Raw genomic sequence first — 21,235 nt, 5'->3', positions numbered from 1 at the left:
AGTTTGCCCCCCCCAACAAAAAAAAAAATAAAATTAATAATAATTAGTGTTCAGATCCTTTTATAGCTGATTTATTTACTCAGTGGTTGGAAGCAAGTAAGTCCGTTTACTCAAATTCTGTGCTTAAGTACAATTTTGAGGTACTTGTACTTGAAGTGTTATGTCACCCAAAGTAACGGTTTGGCTCTTGTATGTGTGGACAAATAAGTGGAGTGATGCAGTCTTCATCATGTTAGGACCCCAGTTTGTGCTAAATCATATCTGATCAGCCGTGGTGGGAAGTTACTAAGACTCAAGTACTGTTCTTAAGTATAGTTTTGAGGTACTTGTACTTTATTTGAGTATTTCCATTTGATATTACTTTATGCTTCCGTTCCACTGCATTTCAGAGGGAAATATTGTACTCTCTACTCCACTACATTTATTTGACAGCTTTAGTTACTTTTCAGATGACGATTTGACACAATGGATAATATAACAAGCTTTTAAAATACAACACATTGTTAAAGATGAAACCAGCGGTTTCCAACCTTTTTGGCTTTTGATGTCTTACAAAAAGCAGTGTGTAGTCGGGGTCACATTTCAGATGTCTATGAGTTGTTAACAGCTCCACCAAATAGTGATTTTTCCCTCTAAACTTCTCACATGGTTTAATTTCAATAAATGTTCAAATGATCCAATATTTCACCAAAAATCAAAGATTAGAGAAAAGTCCAAAAACTGAAAACAGATTTGTGTATCAGAACTTTGTTTTTTCTTCTTTCCTCTCCCATTAATCATCTCAGATTTATCTGGTGACCCTTTGAAGGGGCCCGAGCACTGGACTAAACTAGCTAACTGTATATAAAGTATTTCAAACTAGCTCCACCTCCAGCAGCTACAACAGTAACATGCTAATTACACATTGATTCATCAGTATTAATAATGTACTTTAGCAGATAAAGTAGGAATTTAAATGCAGGACTTTTTTTTACACACTAATGCTTCAGTATTAATAATCTAATGATGTCATATATAATAATATATCAGTCAGAGGGACCAAACCACTACTTTTACCGCAATATTTTAAGCACGTTTTGCTGCTAATACTTAAGTACTTTTACTTAAGTAGGATTTTTCATGCAGGGCTTTTACTTGTAATGGAATATTTTTACATTTCTGTCTGGGTACTTTTACTTAAGTAAAGGATCTGAGTACTTCTTCCACCACTGCTTAAGTAAAAGTAGAAATACTGTTGTCTAAAATACTCCATTACACTCCAAGTCCTGAATTCAAAATGTTACTTAAGTAAAAGTAAAGGTATTAAAGTATTATCAGCAAAATGTATTTCAAAGAGTTTAGAGTGTTATATTATGTTAGTATTGTAGGAAATGTATTCATGTTGTAATTCTATTTAGAGAATACAAAAAAAAGTGCATCTTGTTTTACGTCTGTAAATTTTTAACTGCATTAAATAATTCAAGAGAGCCAGAGACAACAAAGTCAAGCTCTCTCCCTCACACACACACACACAGGCAGAATGTATTTGACAGATTTATCCATGATGACGTCCATCTCATACTATCAGTGACCAGTGGCCAAGTTTACATTCAAGTTTTTATTTTGTACTACTTATGGTTGCCAAGAAGTCATTTATAGCACGCTTTAAATCAAACAATTTATATTTGAAATGTACATTACAGTGAAATACTTTGACACAGCAGTTTGCTCAGTAGTGCAAATACTATTACAGTCTTTGGAATTAGTCACAATATAAGCAACTAAAAAGGCAGCTCTACAGTTTTCATTGTAAACAGGCAGTAAAAATATAAAGGGTAAACAGTTTTAAAGTAAATATATGAAGAAAAATAATTCAGTTTGTGTTCATGGTACCGACCCAATTACATTCAAAGTTATTAATAGGACACCGACACTTTGTCTTTGAACTTTGGCCACAACTTTCTGCAGATTTCTTTTCCGTCAGAGGCTTTAGGACGCCACACAGTGGTGAAACTGCCATCAGTGCAGCTAAACAGTTTGCAAATGTTACATCAGCCTTCCAGGAAATACCCCTTCCCTCCAGCACAGATAACAAACACAAATATCTACAGGATTTGTTTGTATTCTTGTATCGTTCTCATCATTGTTAATACTTGTGTTTGTTGGCCATTGATCAGCAGAGGACTGCAGTCTGTGGTCGACAGTAGATCTCTGCAGTTCCATTTAAACACTGTTTGCTTTGTGGTTGATTTACATGTTATCACACATATATACTGTATGTCATGGTGGTTGACCACTGATGCAACCACATGTAACACAACTACACGATCGCTGTAAGGGCTAAATGGCACTCAGCTCACTTTTAAAATGTGCTTTGATTAAAAGAAAAGGCGTACTATTACTTAAAGCATTTTAACACTGTAACTGGTTGCAGAAAGGGCAAGTTATCAGCTTAAAGCTTCAATATCGAATGTTACAAAATAACAGTAGTCTATTAAGTATGAAGTATCAACCTGAATCTGCATGAACCAGTATGTTCATTTGTCGTTGGTCTGGTGTATGAGCATGACTCCCAGTGGATGCTGGTGCTCAATTTGTCACATGTTCAAGGCAGACAGATCATTTAGATCAATGTCATGTTTTGAGGCTGCAACTAATGATTGTTTCCATCATCAATTACTCAGTCAATTGTTTTCTTGATTGATTGATTAGTTGTTTGGTCTATTAACTGTCAGAAAATGGTGAAAAATGCCGAACACTGTTTCCTAAAACTCAAGGTGACGTCCTCAAATGTCTTCTTTTGTCCTGAGAAACAGTTCACAACCCAAAGATATACAGTTTACTATCAAAGAGGTCTAAAGAAACCAGAAAATATTCACATTTGAGAGGCTGGAGTTAGAAACTTTGGACATTTTTTCTTGAAAAATTACTTAAAACGATTAATCGATTATCAAAATAGTTGGCAATTGATTTTCTGACAATCAACTAATCAATTCATGGACTAAATGTTGCAGCTCTTGATAACATACTGACCCAATGACAGCGCGGATAACAGGAATACGCTTCCTGTCTCACAGTAGCTTTAAATTACACAGGCTGGATTGCAGCATAAAGTAAAACAGTGTGCACAATAAAACTAAAGAAATAAAGGCACAGTTAAAAATACATTTAAAATTGTAAGCTTTGGTATGAACTGGTTTACTGTGTAGTTTAGTGGCTTAAGTTGATTTATCAGCATCTATACTGATATATGGCTATAGATAACGGAAATATTCAGTAACACGGACAGCGGTACTTAACCACCAGTTAAGTGTTGGTATCTTAAGCATACGAAACTAAAATGTATTATTTTCTATCAGTAATAGCAGATAATTTTACCCAAAAAGAGCCAGCTTCTTTTGACCTAAAAACTGCTGAGTTGGTAAAAAAGTCAAACTCCATATAAAAGCTTGAGTAACAATTCCATGTACTTGATAAAGTTCCTCCTCAGGCAACGCTAAAATCCCCAGCAAAGGCGATCAAAAGCCAGCGAAACTGAACACCACCTTAGAGTCGAAGGACAGCTTTTGGATTTTCTTTGTCAAAAGTTCCAAGAGGGATGTTTAAACTCCATCTTGTGGCGTTTTGCCCATTTGGCATAAATGGCCTTCTCAGTGATGAATCGGTGGCCCCCGCGTTTTGTGTGCTCGTGGACCTTGTACATCCTGCATTCATCAATTCTGTTCCGCTCGTAGTAATGGTATGGAACAACACTGTGATTGGCCCGACTGCCAGAAGGAGGAAATACCAGAAGAAGGTAAAAGTTATTTATGATGCTAAATTTTTTTTTTTTTTAAGCCAGTTGTGTAGATTATAAGTTCAAGTCATTATGTCAAATGTCTCACCTGCAGTGGTTATCATCGATCATCCCATAAACGTGGATGCTGTCACACATATCTATAGCCAGGATCATTGTGAAGAATCCGGTGCTGAGAAATGCACCTGTCTTCATTCTGAGTGAGAGACATCAAACATCTGTTCTTGAAAAAGGTATTTCAAACTCCTCAGACTCTGAAACTGCCAAAATCAAAACACTTAAAGGGGACATATCATGCTTTTTGTGATTTTCTGTCATTTTTATACTGTTATAATGGTGGATGTCTATGTTAAACATGGTAAAAGTTCCAAAACTTGGGGTGAAAGTATGTAGAAATGCTCCTTACAATTCAAAAGCTAGGGGTTCAGCCTGCTCTGAACGCTCAGTTTGTAATTTTACGTCTACTTCCCCATCAAACTTATGTCAGATCATTCGCACACGCCCACAAACAGCTGTCCATTCCATAGTCTTTGTTGCTACAGCTGTTCCACGGGTTGTTCATGTTGTCCACTCGCATATTTCGGATTGGATTCCGGCTTCAACACGTACAGACGTATTTGAGAAGTTTCCATTTCAGGTAGAGAATGAGAAAAGAAGTGAAATCCTACAACTACTGTTTGTTTACGTAGCCTCTGGAGCTGCCAGAAGACAGCCGAGGAGCATCTTCTGGGAGCTGGCCAATCAGAACAGAGTGGGCTCACCAGGAGGGGGGGCCTTAAAGAAACAGGAGCTAAAACTGCCCGTTTCAGACAGAGGCTGAACTAAGGGGCTGCATAAAGGGCCAGATTAAGTTTTTGGAGTTTTTGCAATTGTGCATGATATGTCTTCTTTAAACTGCCAACAGCCATAAACAACACATTATATGATTATTGTCTGTATCAATATTAATCAAAATACTGTACCTGTTCTTTCCAGTTTCATTCTGAAACACGCTGTCACAGTACAGAATCTTCTCTCTGGTCACAGCGTAGATGCTGACGTTTGGATATTTCTTTGCTATTTTCAGGAGAATATTAAAGATGCGTCCTTTCCCGTCCTGCCTCATGTTCCTTTCGGGACCCCAGAACACATATGTGGTGTCTGCCGATTGCTGGAAATAGTAGCGCTCGTTTTTTACCAACAGGGGAACACTGGTGTGTGACACAACCCGAAGACTGGTACGGCTCCCTACGTCTCTCTCAAACCCCCGTGTGGGTGCATTGTTCATCCGGATCACACATCCGATTTCGTCTATCTCTTTTCCAGCACCAGCTTTGAGCATCTGACCTGAGCTGGAGACCAAGGCACACTGGCTGCAGTGCATGTTCAGGAGCTGTTGAGAGAGAAGATTAGAAAATAGTTACTTTTGGTTTGTGCATATGCATACAGTGAGTGCATTGTTATATCCCAGTTATTAACATAATATATACAGTATATAAAACAACTACCTATAATAGTTTTGCCCTTTGGGGGACCTATAAATCGCCAACTATTTTAATAATTAATCAACTGTTTATGCATTCTTACAAGCAGAGGCAGCCTCACATTCTGCAGTTCCAGCTTCTAAATTGTGAGGATATGTTACGTTTCTTTGTCTTGTTATTAATAAACTGAATATCTTTGGGTATTGGACTGTAACTCAAACAAAACAAGCAGAAGACAATGAGTTTGGCTTTAGAAACGTGGGGCATTTTTCATTATTTTCAGACCAAATGTTTTAACCAAATCATTTTAAGACCAAATGAATAATTGATTAATTGATAATGGAAACATTCTTATATTATTTATATTATATATCATAATAGTTTTGCAATCCTTACGCAACTACTCCTGATCAATATCTTCTTAAGGAGCAGTGTTGACAAGATAATTTTTCAAGTCTGTATTGTCTTGTCTCAATGCCTAAACCTAACCAAGTGGGTGTGTCATGTTATAAAGTGGGTGTGTCAGATACGTGCTTGTAAAATCTGTGAACCTGTCCTTTAAAACATGCCTGGAGGGGACCTTTAACTAACAAGACTTGGACTCAAAGCCCTGCCTGTCACCTGGTGCATCCTGCCCGGGGTGATCCTCATGTAGCCGCTGAGCCCGGTGCTCGGCTCCGGAGGCGGAGGACCGTCCCGTATGATCACATGTCCAAACCAAAACAACAGAGGAAGACTCAGGCTGAGCAGGCAAAGCCAGCGGAGCATCTGCATGGGCATGGGAAAGAGAAATAAATGGAGAATATAACGGTTCGCATTGAAGCTTGCACACACCGTATTAAATACCACGGGCTTAATCTCACCTGAGATTTCATATCAAGGCCTTTGGGAAAGCCCTGATCCACAGAGCCCGACGGCACTCATTGTTCCAGCCGTTTAACTCGAGACAGATGCGGCGAGAGAGACACGTCCAGACATGGTCGAGTCATGATCATAAGGTTTCATATTTACAAATTTTTAATAAGCTGTTGTGATCGATGTTTCCAAATCCAGCATCCTTTTCTTTTCAGTGTAACTTGAGCTTTCACCCGCAGACAGACAACAGGTCACAATATTGTCCAATAGCCGGCATGTATGAACTGATGTCTTTCTCTGAGATCTGTTCCGCTAACTTCTGTTATCTCACCCGATTTGTTGATACTGTACTGATCTGAATCCTCGCGATGTTACCAGAGTTCAGTTCGGGAAGTCTTCGGTGACGTCACTTTCTCCAGAGAAACTACGCTTCCGGTTACGACTTTTTCACAACAAAAGCGTTACCCTCTAATAAAATATACGCCACTAATTGACTAAAAATCAGTTTCCATCACTGGCAAAAATACTGAGTCATGAAATATACATATATGCAAAAAATATGTGAAGTTGGATTCATACATTTTGGGGCTATCTTTTTTTCATTTTTTGAATATTATTGCTCATTAGTATTTGTTCGGTATTTTCAGGATTTAATATATTTTCACTTACTTATTGTAATACATTAAGTGTATTAATACAATAATCACTTATTGTTATTATGCCTTATTGTAGAGTCACATTTCATTGGCATGTATGGGGCCCATGCTATTGTTTTAGCGCCCTCTATTGTTATGTACAAGGCTGAATGCCACGCACAGCTGGTATATATTTGAGATTGAATGTGTTTGTTACCTTTTTCACTTGTGATTAGTTTTTTTTCCCTCCAATATTCCCAGTAGTTATTTGTATTGTAATATTACTGTGTTGTTAATAAAGTTTTTGTTTCTTCTGATTTTTTGGTCCCAGCAAACGATGCTTTTTGATCTACGGCCTGATTGGACGGTAGAAATACTTTCTTCACCACTTTTTATCCGATTGGTCAAGAAAAAAAGGCAACCGCCTCTACTCCGCGTTCGATTGGCTGATGGTCGCGTCAGTATTCCTGCGTTTCCATGGCACCGCCCCCGAGCAAAGAACTAGTATGCTGCTTTCACTGACTGTGACAGGGACGTCCTTCCCCCGACGCCTCGGTATGTACCTATCTATGGGATTATCTTATTAGTTGTGTCGCTGGTGAGCTGTTTTCATTGCCGGTGTCCGTTCAAAGCTTCGCGGCCGGTGTCCGGTTGACCGGGTGATGCTCTGTGATGAGAAGTGACAGATCAGACTGAGCTAGGCTAGCTGGTGTGCTAGCTTTAACGTTAACATGCTCGTCTCTGAACTGGACACTCGGGTTTATCTGCTTGCTACTGAGGATTTTGTGGCCCGCCATTCACAAAATAGTTACCAACAGAGTTCAGATTTGTTATATGTTTCACGTAAAAGTTGAAAAAGTGGTGGCAGGGTCGACATCTGGCCTTACAGGCTAGCTTGCTATTCACCTTATAATCAAGTCTGTCAACTGGCAGCCGCTCCATCATCAATCATTTGTCATTTGTCCTGTCTGGCTGGAGAGTGATTGTTGATTTTGCAGCTTAGTCGATTTTTATTGTAGATTGTACATTGTAGGTGTACAGTACGTGTGGAGCAGTCTGCATACCAGACTGTGTGGATATCTGGCACAATGTCAAGTTGCTCTGCTGCTTAACACTTAATGCAAGCTTGATTTTTCCAGCTTAAACTATGAACCTTTGTAAGTTAACTCCATGTCTGAGTCTAGAGTGTTTTGCCCTGGAGCCAACAGCACTGCTGCACTCCTTACTTTGTCTACTGATGCCCTATACTTCACAATATAATGCAGCTCCAAAGAGAGGAGACTGCTGCAGATAATTTCCTCATGTCTTATCTGTTGCAGGGTAATAAAACTACAGTCAAACACTGGACCAGCAAGTTAAGGAGTGGATGACGACAGACGGTTCATCAGCAAGTCCCAAGCTGGCTGATCCCAGAGCAGAGAGGACACTGTGTTGAGGGTGAATGTGAGGCTTTGGAGAGCTGTGGCCTGCAGGCATTTCGATTTCTGAGATGTCAGTCAAACGAGCAGAAGGGATGTCCATCGCCCAGGCTCTGGCCATGACTGTCGCGGAGATACCAGTGTTTCTCTATTCCACATTTGGGCAGGTAAGCCACTTTGCACTTGCACATATACAGTTAAGGTTTGCATCTCTACTGGGGCTGCAACTAAAGATCATTTTCATTACCGATTAATCTGATATTTCCTCAGTTAATCGATTAGTTGTTTAGTCTATAAAATGTCAAAAAATGTCGATCACAGTCTCCCAAAGCCCAAGATGAAGTCCTTTAATGTCTTGTTTTGTCTTGACCTACAGTCCATAAACCAAAGATATTCAGTTTACTATCCATGTTTATGAACGCTGCTACAGTTTTTCAATTCAACCTTGCACACTATATTCTTTACATTCTCTATTCTTTATTTATTTTATAAATATTTCTTTAAACCTTCATTTTAAATTCTTCTCAAGTTTTAATACCTTTTTTTTTATTTACACTACCTTTTCACCAAGCCTGGGAAAACACAATTTCATGTCTTCATAGGTAGCATTTGAAACTGAAAAGTATAAATGTAACAACGGTGAGATGACAATAAAGGTCATTGAACCCTTGGAAAAATTACTCAAAACGATTTGATCATCAAAACAATTGGTGATTAATTTTCTGTTGATTGACCAATCAACAATCTCTGCACACCAGAACTATTGACTATATTGTGGAGATTTTTTCAATAAATTATGTACCAGTGGAGGGATCTTTATGATGGCAGCTCATGTTTGTTCCTCCTGCTTTCAGTCCATATTTTCTCAGCTAAAGCTCACCCCAAACTTGAAGAAAGTGCTGTTTGCCACAGCGCTGGGCAGCGTTGCGCTGGCTCTCACCGCTCATCAGCTGAAAAGGCGGGGGAGGAAACGGAAGCAGACAACACAGGGGAAGGAGGGCCAGAAGACAGTGGGCATACCTGAGGCGCTGATAAAGACCGGAAGGCCCTCATCATTAAAGAGAGGTGTGGACGTCTTAACGTTGGACTTTTTAATTATTACTTTTCTATGTGGTTTGTAGGGTGTCTCGGCATCTACTTAGATATATTTCTCTGTGCAGGTCCGTTTACTGGGCGGCAGATGATGAGTCCCAGCACTCGGAGTAATGACACCATGAGTGGAATCTCTTCCCTGGCCCCTAGTAAACACTCAAGTTCCTCACACAGCCTGGCATCTGTTAGTTTTACAATTTTACAACTCACTCTTAAACATTTTTGCTTATTGTTTCCCTCGGTGTCTCATGTATTTAATGTTTCTTTGTGTGTGTGTGTGTGTGTGTGTGTGTGTGTGTGTGTGTGTGTGTGTGTGTGTGTGTGTGTGTGTGTGTGTGTGTTTTCCGTCCAGATGCGGGTCCCAAGCTCCCCAAATCAATCTGTCAATCCATCAACCCCCTGGGAGGCAGAGCCAGTGGTGGAAGAGTCAGGGGCAATAGAGGATGCTAATGCAGAGAATCTTTATTTAATGGGTATGTTTTAACTACGACTCACGTTAAAAAACAAACAAAAAAAAACGTTGTACACAAGCTGAATGTCAAATATAGTGAGTTTTTTTTGTGTGTGTTACCTGAGATATAATGTGAGGAAGAGAGAAGTAAGCTCTACTTTGTCACTTATTGTTTAAGAACCTTTTACCCAGAAATAACAATTGAATGTGAAACAAAATAATGCGTTGCGGTGATGAATGTGAAACCCAAATGATACAGGATGTGTTTTTGCTGCATTTGCAGAAGGAAGGAAAATATTCACATTTGCAGTTGGTTTGGATGACGTACAATCTTTGCATTTTGAATATCATTAAAAGTTACTTTTCTGTGTCTTTTTACCAGTTTATGGTGACATTAAGACACAAGCTACCCATAATTATACTACAACATTTCCCACATTATGTGAAATCAGCATCCACTTACTACTGTACTACTGTAGTGACTGCTGGTGGTGTAGAACAAATGGATTAAATCTAGGATATAAATCTAGGATATAAATCTAGGATATAATCAGGTAATAGCTGGACTCTTGGACTCAGATTGCACTTGTCTGGCATTTGGATTATGCTCTAAGAGCTATTCGGAATTTCTCATTTTGGACTTTGGTAAACCTCAGGTCACTTAAATGTACATTAAGCAATATTTTTCATAAAATAAGTATTTATTTGCCACTTAAACTAATAAGAGATAACAATTCAACTCTGTAGTTCTGTGCCAATTTTAGCTGATTTTTTTTTTTTAGGTTTTCCGACTCATGGGTAGGAAGTATGGTTAAATCTGGATGCTCTTTTCCTGTTAGGGATGGAGTTGTTCGAGGAAGCGCTACAAAAGTGGGAAATGGCCCTGAACATACGCCACCACACCCACTCGACCTCCAGCAACAACAGCCTCGCTCTGCAGGGGGCGGCGTGTGGAGACCTTCCCGTGGTAACCTTCATACTATTCTTAACAGCACAGACAGCTCGAAACTCTTGTGCATGGTTTGATTAGTTACCAGCAGGAGTACAGTACTATAATCTATGGTGTCTTTGGCGTTCCACCTTCTTGTAATGAGTCGCCACACGCTGGTTGTCATGCTGTTAAACAAAAAAGCAGCTTTCTCCTGTTGCACTTTAATGAAATACAAACACTGTCTATATAATTAGTCATTTTCGGCCTGTTTAATGCTTTTCTCCCCTCTGTTATAGGTTGAAGCTCGTAATAAAGTGTTCGCTGACAAGTTAGAGACGCTACTGCACAGGGCTTACCACCTACAAGAAGATTTTGGCAGCAGTATCCCAACAGACAGCGTGCTGGCAGACTTTGGTAAGCGAGCAAGTTTTTCAGAAAATGCAGAAAACTGATGCATGCTGAGTTTATATGTGACCTTTTTAAAAGAAGGTAGACATATCACATTTTGATTATTGACTGCACCAAAATTATTGTTTGCACTTAGTCTGTATCAGTAGTGTATCAATATTTCTTATTGTTTGACCGGTGGGGCTACATTTTATATCTCTTGAGTACATCTGTGTTTTCATTCTTGCACTCTGAGTTTGTGTTGTTCCTTCGGCAGAGAGTGAAGGAACTCTTATCTTGCCTCAAGTGGAGAGTTTCCACCAACTGCGAGATGATGATGCCACCACTGTTACCTCTGACGATTCCTTCTTCTCAGCCGCAGAGGTTAGCTCCCTTTTATCTGCTCTCTGACAGAAAACAAGATACTTTATGGCACTGGCTGATTTCCCAGGGCCCCCCTACTCATATACTAGTACACTCAACATATGCACTGACATATGCATGTTTTTGTCTGTGCAGCTGTTTGATGCCATGTCTATAGAAGATGTCTACCAGCCACTTAAGCCAGCAGCTCTCTATGAAGAAGCCTTGTCTCTGGTCCGGGAGGGTAAAGTGTGCTATAGGTCCCTGAGGTAACTGATGTATAAAGTCTTAACCTAAATACTTGAAGCTGTGCTAATCAATATGCTTATATTAATAATGGATTAGATGCGAAAAGAGTTTGACACAGATAATTATCACCCAACTTAACTTTACTGCACAGAGCTAAAAGGAGAGCAAACATTGGACTTAAATTCATCAGTTGGCCAGAAACATGAAAGCTAACGAATGCTAACGTTGCTCTGTGTCTGTTGGATGTTTGCTAACATGTCAACAATATCAACTTTACCACTTGTTCCTCTGCCCCCAGGCGGTCAAAAAATCAATTTTAAATGTACAGTAGCTCAGAGAAGAATAAGGTTTCAGTGAGTTTTATACCCTTTTCTCTTTTTTTTTGCAGGACTGAATTACTTGAATGTTATGGTGACCAAGACTTCCTTGCCAAGCTTCACTGTGTGAGACAAGCATTCCAGGTCTGCTTGAGCTTATATGACTCATCCTTATTACATAGATCTTTGTTTGCTTGACTGCAGTTCTTGTGATAATCCGTCAGCAGCTGTTACCGCACACTATAGTCAGCAAAAAGTATATTGTGTTGCCCCTATGCTCATGGTGTACATGTGAACCCTTGAGTAAAGAACAGGGGGACCTGCTTATCAAAACACTGCTCTATAGCACCACTAGTGGTCAAAAACTCCATAGTTTTTTATCGCTTTGGTTAAAACTTATCAGCATGATCAAGATTAGTTTCAGCAGTCTTTATGGTTCCTGTAAAACTGTCATGTCAGCTGTGAACCAGCAGCTATGACTTCAGCAAAACAACATTCAGAAAGCTCTTATTAAGCTCACACATTCTTGCGCTCCTTTGGCTGACGTCCCTTCTAGCAGGAACCTGATTTGGTAACATTAACTTCAGAAAACTGGCAATAATTGTGTCTGATTGCCAATTTTCCAATTTGTAAGCAATGAAAAACACAGTCCAGTTGCTAAATATTGTAGTGCAGGGATAGATGATCTTTGTCATGATGAATCTCTATAAGGCTCTAGGATAGATTCCCTCTTTTCCCTTTTTTTTCCCCTGGACTCACCGTCTCTCATGACACCACTGATATTATACACAGTACAGTATTGTAATGAGATCGTAGTAGAAACCTTGCAGCACACTTCCAACAAACCTGCATTGGTAATATGTCGTCTTAGCACACACAGGCAGTGAGTAAGGTTTCTGCTCTTAAGCAACATCCAGACAAAAGCATGGAGGTCAGATAAAAGGACAGCAGCTGCAGCCAGAGAGAGGTGACTCACAGCGTGCCTTACACTCAGAAAACGGATGAGGCTCTTAGTCTTTGTCTGTGAAACATTTTTAGCTTTGTTCTTCAGTCTCAGGCAAAGGTCAGCACTCCCATGAAACTCCCATTCATATCTGCAGCTGTGTTTACATCTGCAGTGTGTTATCCGCTTTTATTTTTCAGTCAATCAGTCACACCCTGCTACACCTGAGTGATGATTCACTTTCAAGTTAACTTGACCTGAATGTGTTATTGAAGCACGTTGATGGCAGTCATTTGCAGCCAACATTACATCATTACACTCGAAAATAAGTCGACGCTGTGTAGAAATCAGATGCCCGCTGTATAAACTATTATAGAAATTACTACAGAAAATAGAAGAATAACGCTTTTCTTTCCCCCCAGGTCCTGTTATCAGATGAAACTCACCGCACATTTTTCATGGAGACCGGGAAGCAGATGATTGCAGGGTTGATGGTGAAGGCAAACAAGGTAAAACATTACTAATCTGTATCCTCAATTATTACCTTGTCCTATTTGGATAAACAGGACAAGCTTCTTCTTCTGTGGACATATTTGCACAGCTGTAACTAATTAGATCCTGTCTTGTTGTTGTTTTTTTTTCCTTCAAAGGGTCCCAAAGGCTTCCTAGAGAGCTATGAGGACATGCTGCTTTACACTCAGAGAGAGGAAACGTGGCCTGTCACTAAGATGGAGCTGGAGGGCCGAGGGGTGAGGATTTCTACCGTTCTTCTTCTTTTTTTTTTTTTTTTGACACTGTATGTGCTATCATGAATATGTTAACATTGGCTCATGTCAGGCTATTTTTACACCCAGCCAATAAGAAGCATGAATCTGAATGACAGTGAATTTGAATATCTGTAAACAGCACTGTCCTAACTGTAACTGTAAGCATATGTGTTTTATGTTTTATTCATGGGAACATGGATACTCCGGCGGTTTACATGAACTTTAGATACTCCGTCACTAACCTGAATTAAACTTTAACTCAAGTACTCACTGTCCTTTTCTCAGTATAAGGCTCACTTTGAGGGACAAACTGTAGTTGCTTGCTTGACTGTCAAACAATCCATCTTCAATTAAAAGGCACATTTGTTTACAGTCGGATGCACTGCAATATGCATCATTTAGATACTACAGGAATGAAATTTTCCCTCAGAAGTTAAAGGCACCCTGTGATTTTTTTTTTTTTTGTCTTTGTTTGTAAACAAAGAAAGTTGTATTTACATTCACTGCTCCTCACCAAAAACACATTCACGCAAAAGATTTCCAAAGACAATTTTGGAAGAAATTGAAACCTTAATTATTCACATCCATGTTTACCTCCTTGCAGTCTTATTTACGTCCTTTACTTGTTTTCTTGGCACAATACCGCCACCAACTGTTGATCAGCGTAATAACTTGAAACTCACAATACTAACAAAACAGGCACCCAGGCTGTGTCTGAAGTCACTCATTCACAACTCATCGTATAACAAATACCCAATAGTTTATTCAATAGTGAGTAAGTACATTCAAAAGTAAACAGGACGTAAATATACATGTATGCGTGTATATGAACACACGCACAATAATAATAGTAAAAGCAAAACTTTGAGCTAGTTTTTGGAAAAATGGTGGAGAGTAATTATACTGCACTATATAGTCAATTTGGAGTGATTTCAGACTCAAACCCACTCTTAAAGACATCGCTCCACAGAGTTACTCAAAAACTCCACAGGGTACCTATAATAAAATGTGCATTTATATTCCATAATTACTAGTGCAACTCTGGATTCAAACACCGTCTATGTCATGATCTCTGCAGGTGGTGTGTATGAACTTTTTTGACATAGTGTTGGACTTCATCCTGATGGACGCGTTTGAAGACCTGGAGAGCCCTCCCTCCTCTGTGGTAGCTGTGTTGAGGAACCGCTGGCTCTCTGACAGCTTTAAAGAGACGGTCAGTTTATACACACATACAAATTCCTTGATTTTTGCCACTGATGCGTTATTTACTTTAATAACAGAGTTGTGTTTTTCGGTTAGGCTCTTGCGACTGCTTGCTGGTCTGTCTTGAAAGCGAAAAGACGTCTTCTTATGGTGAGTTTGAGGCAATTTTAAAACTTGTTTTTATCGCTTTCCTAGTTTCTTAAAGTATTGTTGCATATCTTTTTGATTTTGACGGCTCTTTCTCTTACTAATGTCCACAGGTTCCTGATGGTTTTATCTCCCACTTCTATGCCATATCAGAACATGTGAGCCCAGTTTTAGCGTTTGGGTTTTTGGGACCCAGGCAGCACTTAACTGAAGTGTGCACCATCTTCAAGGTGAGCGCATGCAGGTCTAAGAAACTGGTTTTTTTCACAATTTTGGAAATTAATTGACTGTTTGTGGTGTAATTTAAAGGGACACCCCACTGATTTTTACATATGAAGTTCAGTTTACTTGTCATGAGGATTACTACACAGCCTGTGACAACAGTTGACAATGTCTTCTGTGGCTCTGGAGCTTTCCGAAGTGTGATGTCATAGTGATGTCATTAGGGTTTTCTCTGTTTTTGCTTGAGACTTCAAATTTATAAGAGGAAGCCTGTGTTACAAACCGGGTGTGTGGAGTTTGAAAGATGTAGGTGTTTATTAGGCAAGGAGAGTCGAAGATGCTAGCAGGTTGCATCATGGGAAGTGTAGGATCCAGGGGGATGACTCTTACAAGGGGCTAAAATTTAAAATATCTCTGCCTCTGCTGCTTTCTTTCTTTCTTTCTTTCTCTCTTTAAACTCTGTCAGTTGATTTTTGAACATACAAATACCAAAAAGCAACATAATACACAGGCAAAGGCAGATACAAGCTTAACAGTACAATAGAGAGACGAGACACAACACAAAAACAAACCACAGTTGCTACAGAAATCAACAAAAATACAGTATTGTGATGGACCAAACAGATAGTAATAATCCGAAATATGTGAGTGGACAACATCAGTAACCTTAGCAACAACCTTGGCAACAAAGCCTACATAACAGGAAGGGCTGTGGGCTTTTTCAATTGACTAAAAAGTGTAAAACTAAATTGCTGGAGTACCCCTTTAAACTTATAATCACCATGTTATGTATATATTTCAGTTTCCGTTCATTCATTTGTCTCCTTTCATCCGCAGCAACAAATCGTGCAGTACCTTAAGGATATGTTCGACCACGACAAGGTCCGCTTCACCTCAGCTCAGTGCTTGGCTGAGGACCTCCTGAACCTTTCCCACCGCCGGAGTGAGATTTTACTGGGTTATCTGGGTATCGATTGCCTTCTGGAGCTCAACGGTGCCCTGCCCAAAGACACAGAGGGCTCATCGGGGCCCAACTGAGACGACGAGGGTCACTACGGGCTTCGTCGGGCTTGTACAGACCGAATGCAGTAGGCTGACCAGTAGGCAACGGCGACACCTCACGGCTCTGTAGCTACGTTGAGACTGGATTGAATCATACTCCTGTGATACACTGACAACCAGCATTATTTTTTCATTCATCTGTGCTCATCAACTGTTTTCATCAGACCTACAGTATCACCGGTCCGTCTTGTTAACGAGGGAGACCGTCTGGATTATAAGATTCAATCTCTCCCTCGTTATCTGCTGCTGCGTATCAAGAATGCCTACTGTAGTGATCTCAGATGTGTGAGGACTTGCCTCTGCCTTGCTGGGTGAAATGGATACTTCTCAATATAAACACACCTGACGGAAGCGCTCCCAACACATGAAGACCGGGCCTTCGACGCTATTACTAGAACCAGTGGCTGCATCGTAACCTCCTGTTCATCACCTGTGGCATCGAGCGGGACATCGTAGTCTTCATTATTATTATGTGAAAAGAAATGGAGTGAAAGTCTGTCGATATTGTGGCATTTGTATGTTTTATATATTAAAGGGGGAAGGATACTTGTTCAAATCACGATAATTTCCCGACAGCCTCGGCCAACCGAAGACTTGCGCCGCGTGATGAAGGACGTAACGGATTTGTCTCCTCGCTGATTGTACTTAAATCCTCTTTAATCTGAAGTATTTATCCCAATTTGGTTTAGTCATGTGACAAATCCAAGAGACTGTGTCGACTGCAAACAGACATCTTGTAATATTAGTGTAGGGTGCTAACATGTTACTCATATAGAAGATGAATTATCCCAAAACTGCAGTATATTCAGACCCCAGACGACAATTTCCTCACATATATCCTTCTCATTTGAAGCAGATGTAAAGATGCAAATTGTTAAGTTTTGTAATGTTTTACTTCCTCTGAATCACGGTGATCCCTCTCGATTTTTATTTGGCAACGGATGACATGAATATTATTATTTTAAATAACACAGAGGCACAAAAATATCTTTTCCCACTGCAAATAACACAATACCAGGTGTGGAAAACATCTGTCTCAATACTGATTATTGCCAGTTTTGAAGGTGCAACAGTAACAATATCTTGAACAGTGAAACACATCACTGCTCTCAGGGAGTAATAAGTAACAGTACAACTTGAAATAAATATTAGGTAATGCATTACGTTTTGACTAATATGCCAGATTATTTTTTTTGAAATTCTTTGAGTTAATTTATGAATCTGTTTAGCCACTCGAATTGCTTCCAAATATTTGTGGCTAAGATGTACAACTTGCTAAATTGAATGAACTGAATAAATATTTTATAAAATAGAAACTGTTTTAGGGAAAATGTAATATTAAGAACAATAGTAGATATGAAGTACAGATATCTAATCTGAAAGGTCACTCTGTAGATGTAAATAGGACGAGTGGATTACACAAAAAAAATCAGCTGCTTTCACCCAAAAAGGCCTTTTTCACAGCAAGCAGTTTGACTTCTCATAGTGGAGAAAAGCACAGTTGTTACAAATCAGCTTAACGATGAAACTGTCATCATTTCATAAGTAACACCTGTGCTTTTCTTACTGTGAAACGCCAAAGAGTCTTGAGTGGAAAAAGTCAGATGTTCATGGTCGTAACAAAGTGCACACAACCAAAAAAACAACAAAAAAACACTTCATCACTATAAACTGTGTGTCACTAAAACGACCCTCCTGCTATTATCCTTGCACATTTTAAAATTGACCTCTAAATGATAAAGTGCCATGTGGTAGTCTTAGCGAGGATATTGTTACTTTGTTTGTTTGTTTGTTTGTTTTTTTTTACAGTATAAAGACCTGTAATGATGGACCAGGCATTTTACAGTCAGACTGTAACCTACATAAGTGCACTGATAACCCCTGAGATAGTTGTCTTTGTCAACAGAGACACTGAAGGGGCACGAAAATGCCAAGCTGGGAGGATCCTCCACTACTGTAAAAGCAGATTTGTGTTGAGAAACTGTCAAATACTGAATTATCTTGATGAAAAGATGATTTATTATTATTAACTACAGTGTGTGTGTAGTATCCTTGCAGTGTGCATGAGTGAGAGAAGGGAAGACATTGCCGTCAAATCACTTTGTGTTTCATAGTTTTTGGGTTATTTTAATGTCAGTAGTTAATCATTAGAAGACATTAGCGGTTTGTTATTCATAATCATTTAAGTGTGTGTTTTGTGGTCTTGATAATCCAAATCTTGCTCTTGTTGCAATTCACCTCTGAAATTCAGAGCTCAGAAATGTTTTTTTTTTCTTTCTTTCTTTTTGGCTCTTTTGTGTCGCATTAGCATCGTGTCGTCTTGAAACTGTAACAGCTGTGTCGAGAGTCAGCATCGTAGGATTGTTTCTGTCACACGTGAACCAGAAATTGCGACTGTAAATAGAAGCTTTACAGTAAAAAACATCATTTAGTTCCTTGTTTTGGTACGCGGCAGATTTATGTGCAGCTTTGTGTTTTTTAAGCATTTTGCACTTTATCAAAAAAAAACAACAAAAACAAAACAGAAAGATACAAGAATGTCCCACAACCCTTTTTTTTTTTTGAGTTTGAGAGTTTTGAAGTATTTATCGCATCATAGAAGAGACGTATTATAAATAACATAGAACGTAAATGCTGTACATTAGAGAAATTATCTTTATCCCAGAAAACTATATTATGAAAATAGTTTATTCCGGTTACTATCACAAGTTTTTGTTTTCATCTCCATCTTTGAAATGTCCAAATTTTAACTTTTAAGAGCTTTTGATTGCGTGTGGTCCAATCCTTGATGAGCTGCCCCTGTTTTAGTCTTGTTATTGTAGAGTAGCAAGTATATTTGCGACAGTATGTATCATGCAGGTAAAATACAATTGCGGAAATATGCTAATGTTTAAGTCTTGTTTTCACAGATTGGTCTGCTTTTTTTTCTGTGTACAGTGTCCCGAGAGCAGCTGATCAGACGTATTCCTTCGACAGCTTTTGCATGTCAACATCGTAGATTCTCTGAAACGCATCAATCAATGTAAACCTGCAACATAAAGACCCCGGCTCAGCCCTAGTCGTTAGTCGTTTAGAAAATCCAAATTAGAAATGTGCTAAAGAAAACATTTAGGAACTTATTGTAATCATTTTGATTCTCGAAATTCAGGCATCGACTCTCCAACTTCGTGAACATTCAGTAGATTTTCAGAGAGGTTTCCAAACGGCCAAAATGTGGAAAGAAAGATGATTTTCTTTTTTTGAAAGTCACTGCTGTACATTACAAGTGTCCTATTCATGCCTTTTGTCTTTTCTATTGTTAAATTACAATGCCAGCACAAACTGTAAATTGATTTTGATTCTCCATATTAAATGTTATTTTTTTTTTGTTATTAAACAACATGTTTATTACGCCTTTTTCCCAACTGACGATGGCTCGTTGTATTTCATGTCCCACCGGGAATCAAACTTTCCTAACACACAGAATGATTTTGTTACTGTTGTAAAGAGGAATATTCTTAAAAACACACACTAAAAATCATTTACTGAATTGAACAGAGCAGTCTGTCCTTAAAAATGAATATAAACAAATGAGTAAAATGTGTTAAAAGTGTTTTTTGATACCCTGAGTGGCTTGAATTGTTTCTCCAAGTTTCACTTCAATCTTGAGGAGAGACTCTGTTCTTGCTCAGCCTCATGATTTATTGATCCCACTAACATTTCAGCCCCTCTGGACCTTTGTCAAGAGTATTAAACAATTCTTACAACAATAATTTTGATGCTGAACAAGAGCAGAGTGCAGGATCTTCTTTTCTCAAGATTGAAGTGATACTTTCCAACACACCTGCATCTGAGATAATTGAATGTGTGAATATGTCCTTTAAAAAATGATCAACGGTCAGTTATGTGAGATTGTCCACAAGGGGGCAAACCACTGCAGTGTGTTATTCAGAGTTAAATGATACAAAGATCCTTGTTCCCTATATACTCATGATTAAAACCAGCTTCATTCAGAGTATTCCCAACATGGACAAATACATTTCTTAAATAAATGTAATCCATTATAAAAGCACGAATCATGAAGATTGTGTACTGTTTTCAAAAACTAAAGTCAAAGGTCTTCAGACGAGAAGTATGATTTTACTCACTACAACTAAAGCTTAATATTTATTGCATTAAAAATCGAATATGATAATTAGATATCACATGAAATTTGTAAGACGTCGTCACCACTGTTAGTCTTTATTCTGCATTACTGAGATCCTAAAAAGTTATTTTGCTACAGGAGCTTTGTCTTATTCATTCAACTCTTAACTGTTTTATAGGAAACTTCCATTTTAATAACTCCTCAAGGATATTATTAAACAACTTTTCTTCTGCATCCACAGTGTGCTTTCACTTCCAATATGATCTCCCTTTGTTTTTCTCTTTAGCTGCACAAAGGATGTTAACGCCGGTCTGTCAGTTTACTGTCCACCAAACTGAAAAACCTTCAAAAGCAATAGATCGCTATGAAATGTTGTACAGACGTTCATGTTCCCCAGAGGATGAATCCTACTGACATTGGTGATCTGCTGACTTTTCCTCTGGTGCCACCAGCAGGTCAACATTTTCAACAGACATCCTAAAAACATTGATGTACCTCTTTTTCTCTTGTTATTCTTACATACACGATTTCTTTCTGTTTTTCTTCTACAACTTTTTCTTCTTCATCATCAAACCTCTGAATGATAGAGGGCCACTGTTAGGCTGGTGCATTGGCAATTAAAGTGTGAAATTCAGTGCAAGATTCTTATTCATTATCAGGCTTTTTAAACCTACTTAGACTTTGTCAAAGAAGGGAGAGTCAGTTGGAGAAATACAGGAGAGAAAGCTGTGTAAGAATTAAATATTAGACCAGTAGAGGGCGCACGAGTCACAAGTTTCCTGAACAAGTTTGGAAACCCGGTATGTATGTCTACCTCTAATATCTACAG

The 21,235-nt window shown here is 38.9% G+C and overlaps 2 protein-coding genes across 2 annotated transcripts; one reads left to right on the top strand and one right to left on the bottom strand.

Moving 5' to 3' along the window:
• Nucleotides 1–2,904: 2,904 nt before the first annotated feature.
• On the bottom strand, nucleotides 2,905–6,674 carry st6galnac4 (ST6 (alpha-N-acetyl-neuraminyl-2,3-beta-galactosyl-1,3)-N-acetylgalactosaminide alpha-2,6-sialyltransferase 4). The gene is made up of 5 exons (XM_042395377.1): nucleotides 6,102–6,674; nucleotides 5,860–6,006; nucleotides 4,738–5,147; nucleotides 3,864–3,971; nucleotides 2,905–3,746 (listed from the first exon to the last, which is right to left on the bottom strand). Exons 1-5 carry the CDS (start codon nucleotides 6,111–6,113, stop codon nucleotides 3,560–3,562), a joined length of 864 nt encoding a protein of 287 aa, XP_042251311.1. The 5' UTR covers nucleotides 6,114–6,674; the 3' UTR covers nucleotides 2,905–3,559.
• A 509-nt stretch (nucleotides 6,675–7,183) lies between these two features.
• miga2 (mitoguardin 2) lies at nucleotides 7,184–19,859 on the top strand. Its single transcript, XM_042395837.1, has 16 exons — nucleotides 7,184–7,283; nucleotides 8,048–8,313; nucleotides 9,001–9,211; nucleotides 9,307–9,422; nucleotides 9,591–9,711; nucleotides 10,529–10,656; nucleotides 10,917–11,034; nucleotides 11,285–11,391; nucleotides 11,527–11,639; nucleotides 12,008–12,080; nucleotides 13,302–13,388; nucleotides 13,530–13,628; nucleotides 14,725–14,859; nucleotides 14,946–14,999; nucleotides 15,110–15,226; nucleotides 16,056–19,859. Exons 2-16 carry the CDS (start codon nucleotides 8,218–8,220, stop codon nucleotides 16,254–16,256), a joined length of 1,776 nt encoding a protein of 591 aa, XP_042251771.1. The 5' UTR covers nucleotides 7,184–7,283; nucleotides 8,048–8,217; the 3' UTR covers nucleotides 16,257–19,859.
• Nucleotides 19,860–21,235: the final 1,376 nt, after the last annotated feature.

This window comes from Thunnus maccoyii, chromosome 19 (genome assembly GCF_910596095.1).
Source record: "Thunnus maccoyii chromosome 19, fThuMac1.1, whole genome shotgun sequence".
NCBI classification, from domain to species: Eukaryota; Metazoa; Chordata; class Actinopteri; order Scombriformes; family Scombridae; genus Thunnus; species Thunnus maccoyii.
Note: the sequence above shows the minus strand (reverse complement) of the source record. Positions and strands in the feature narration are given on the sequence as shown.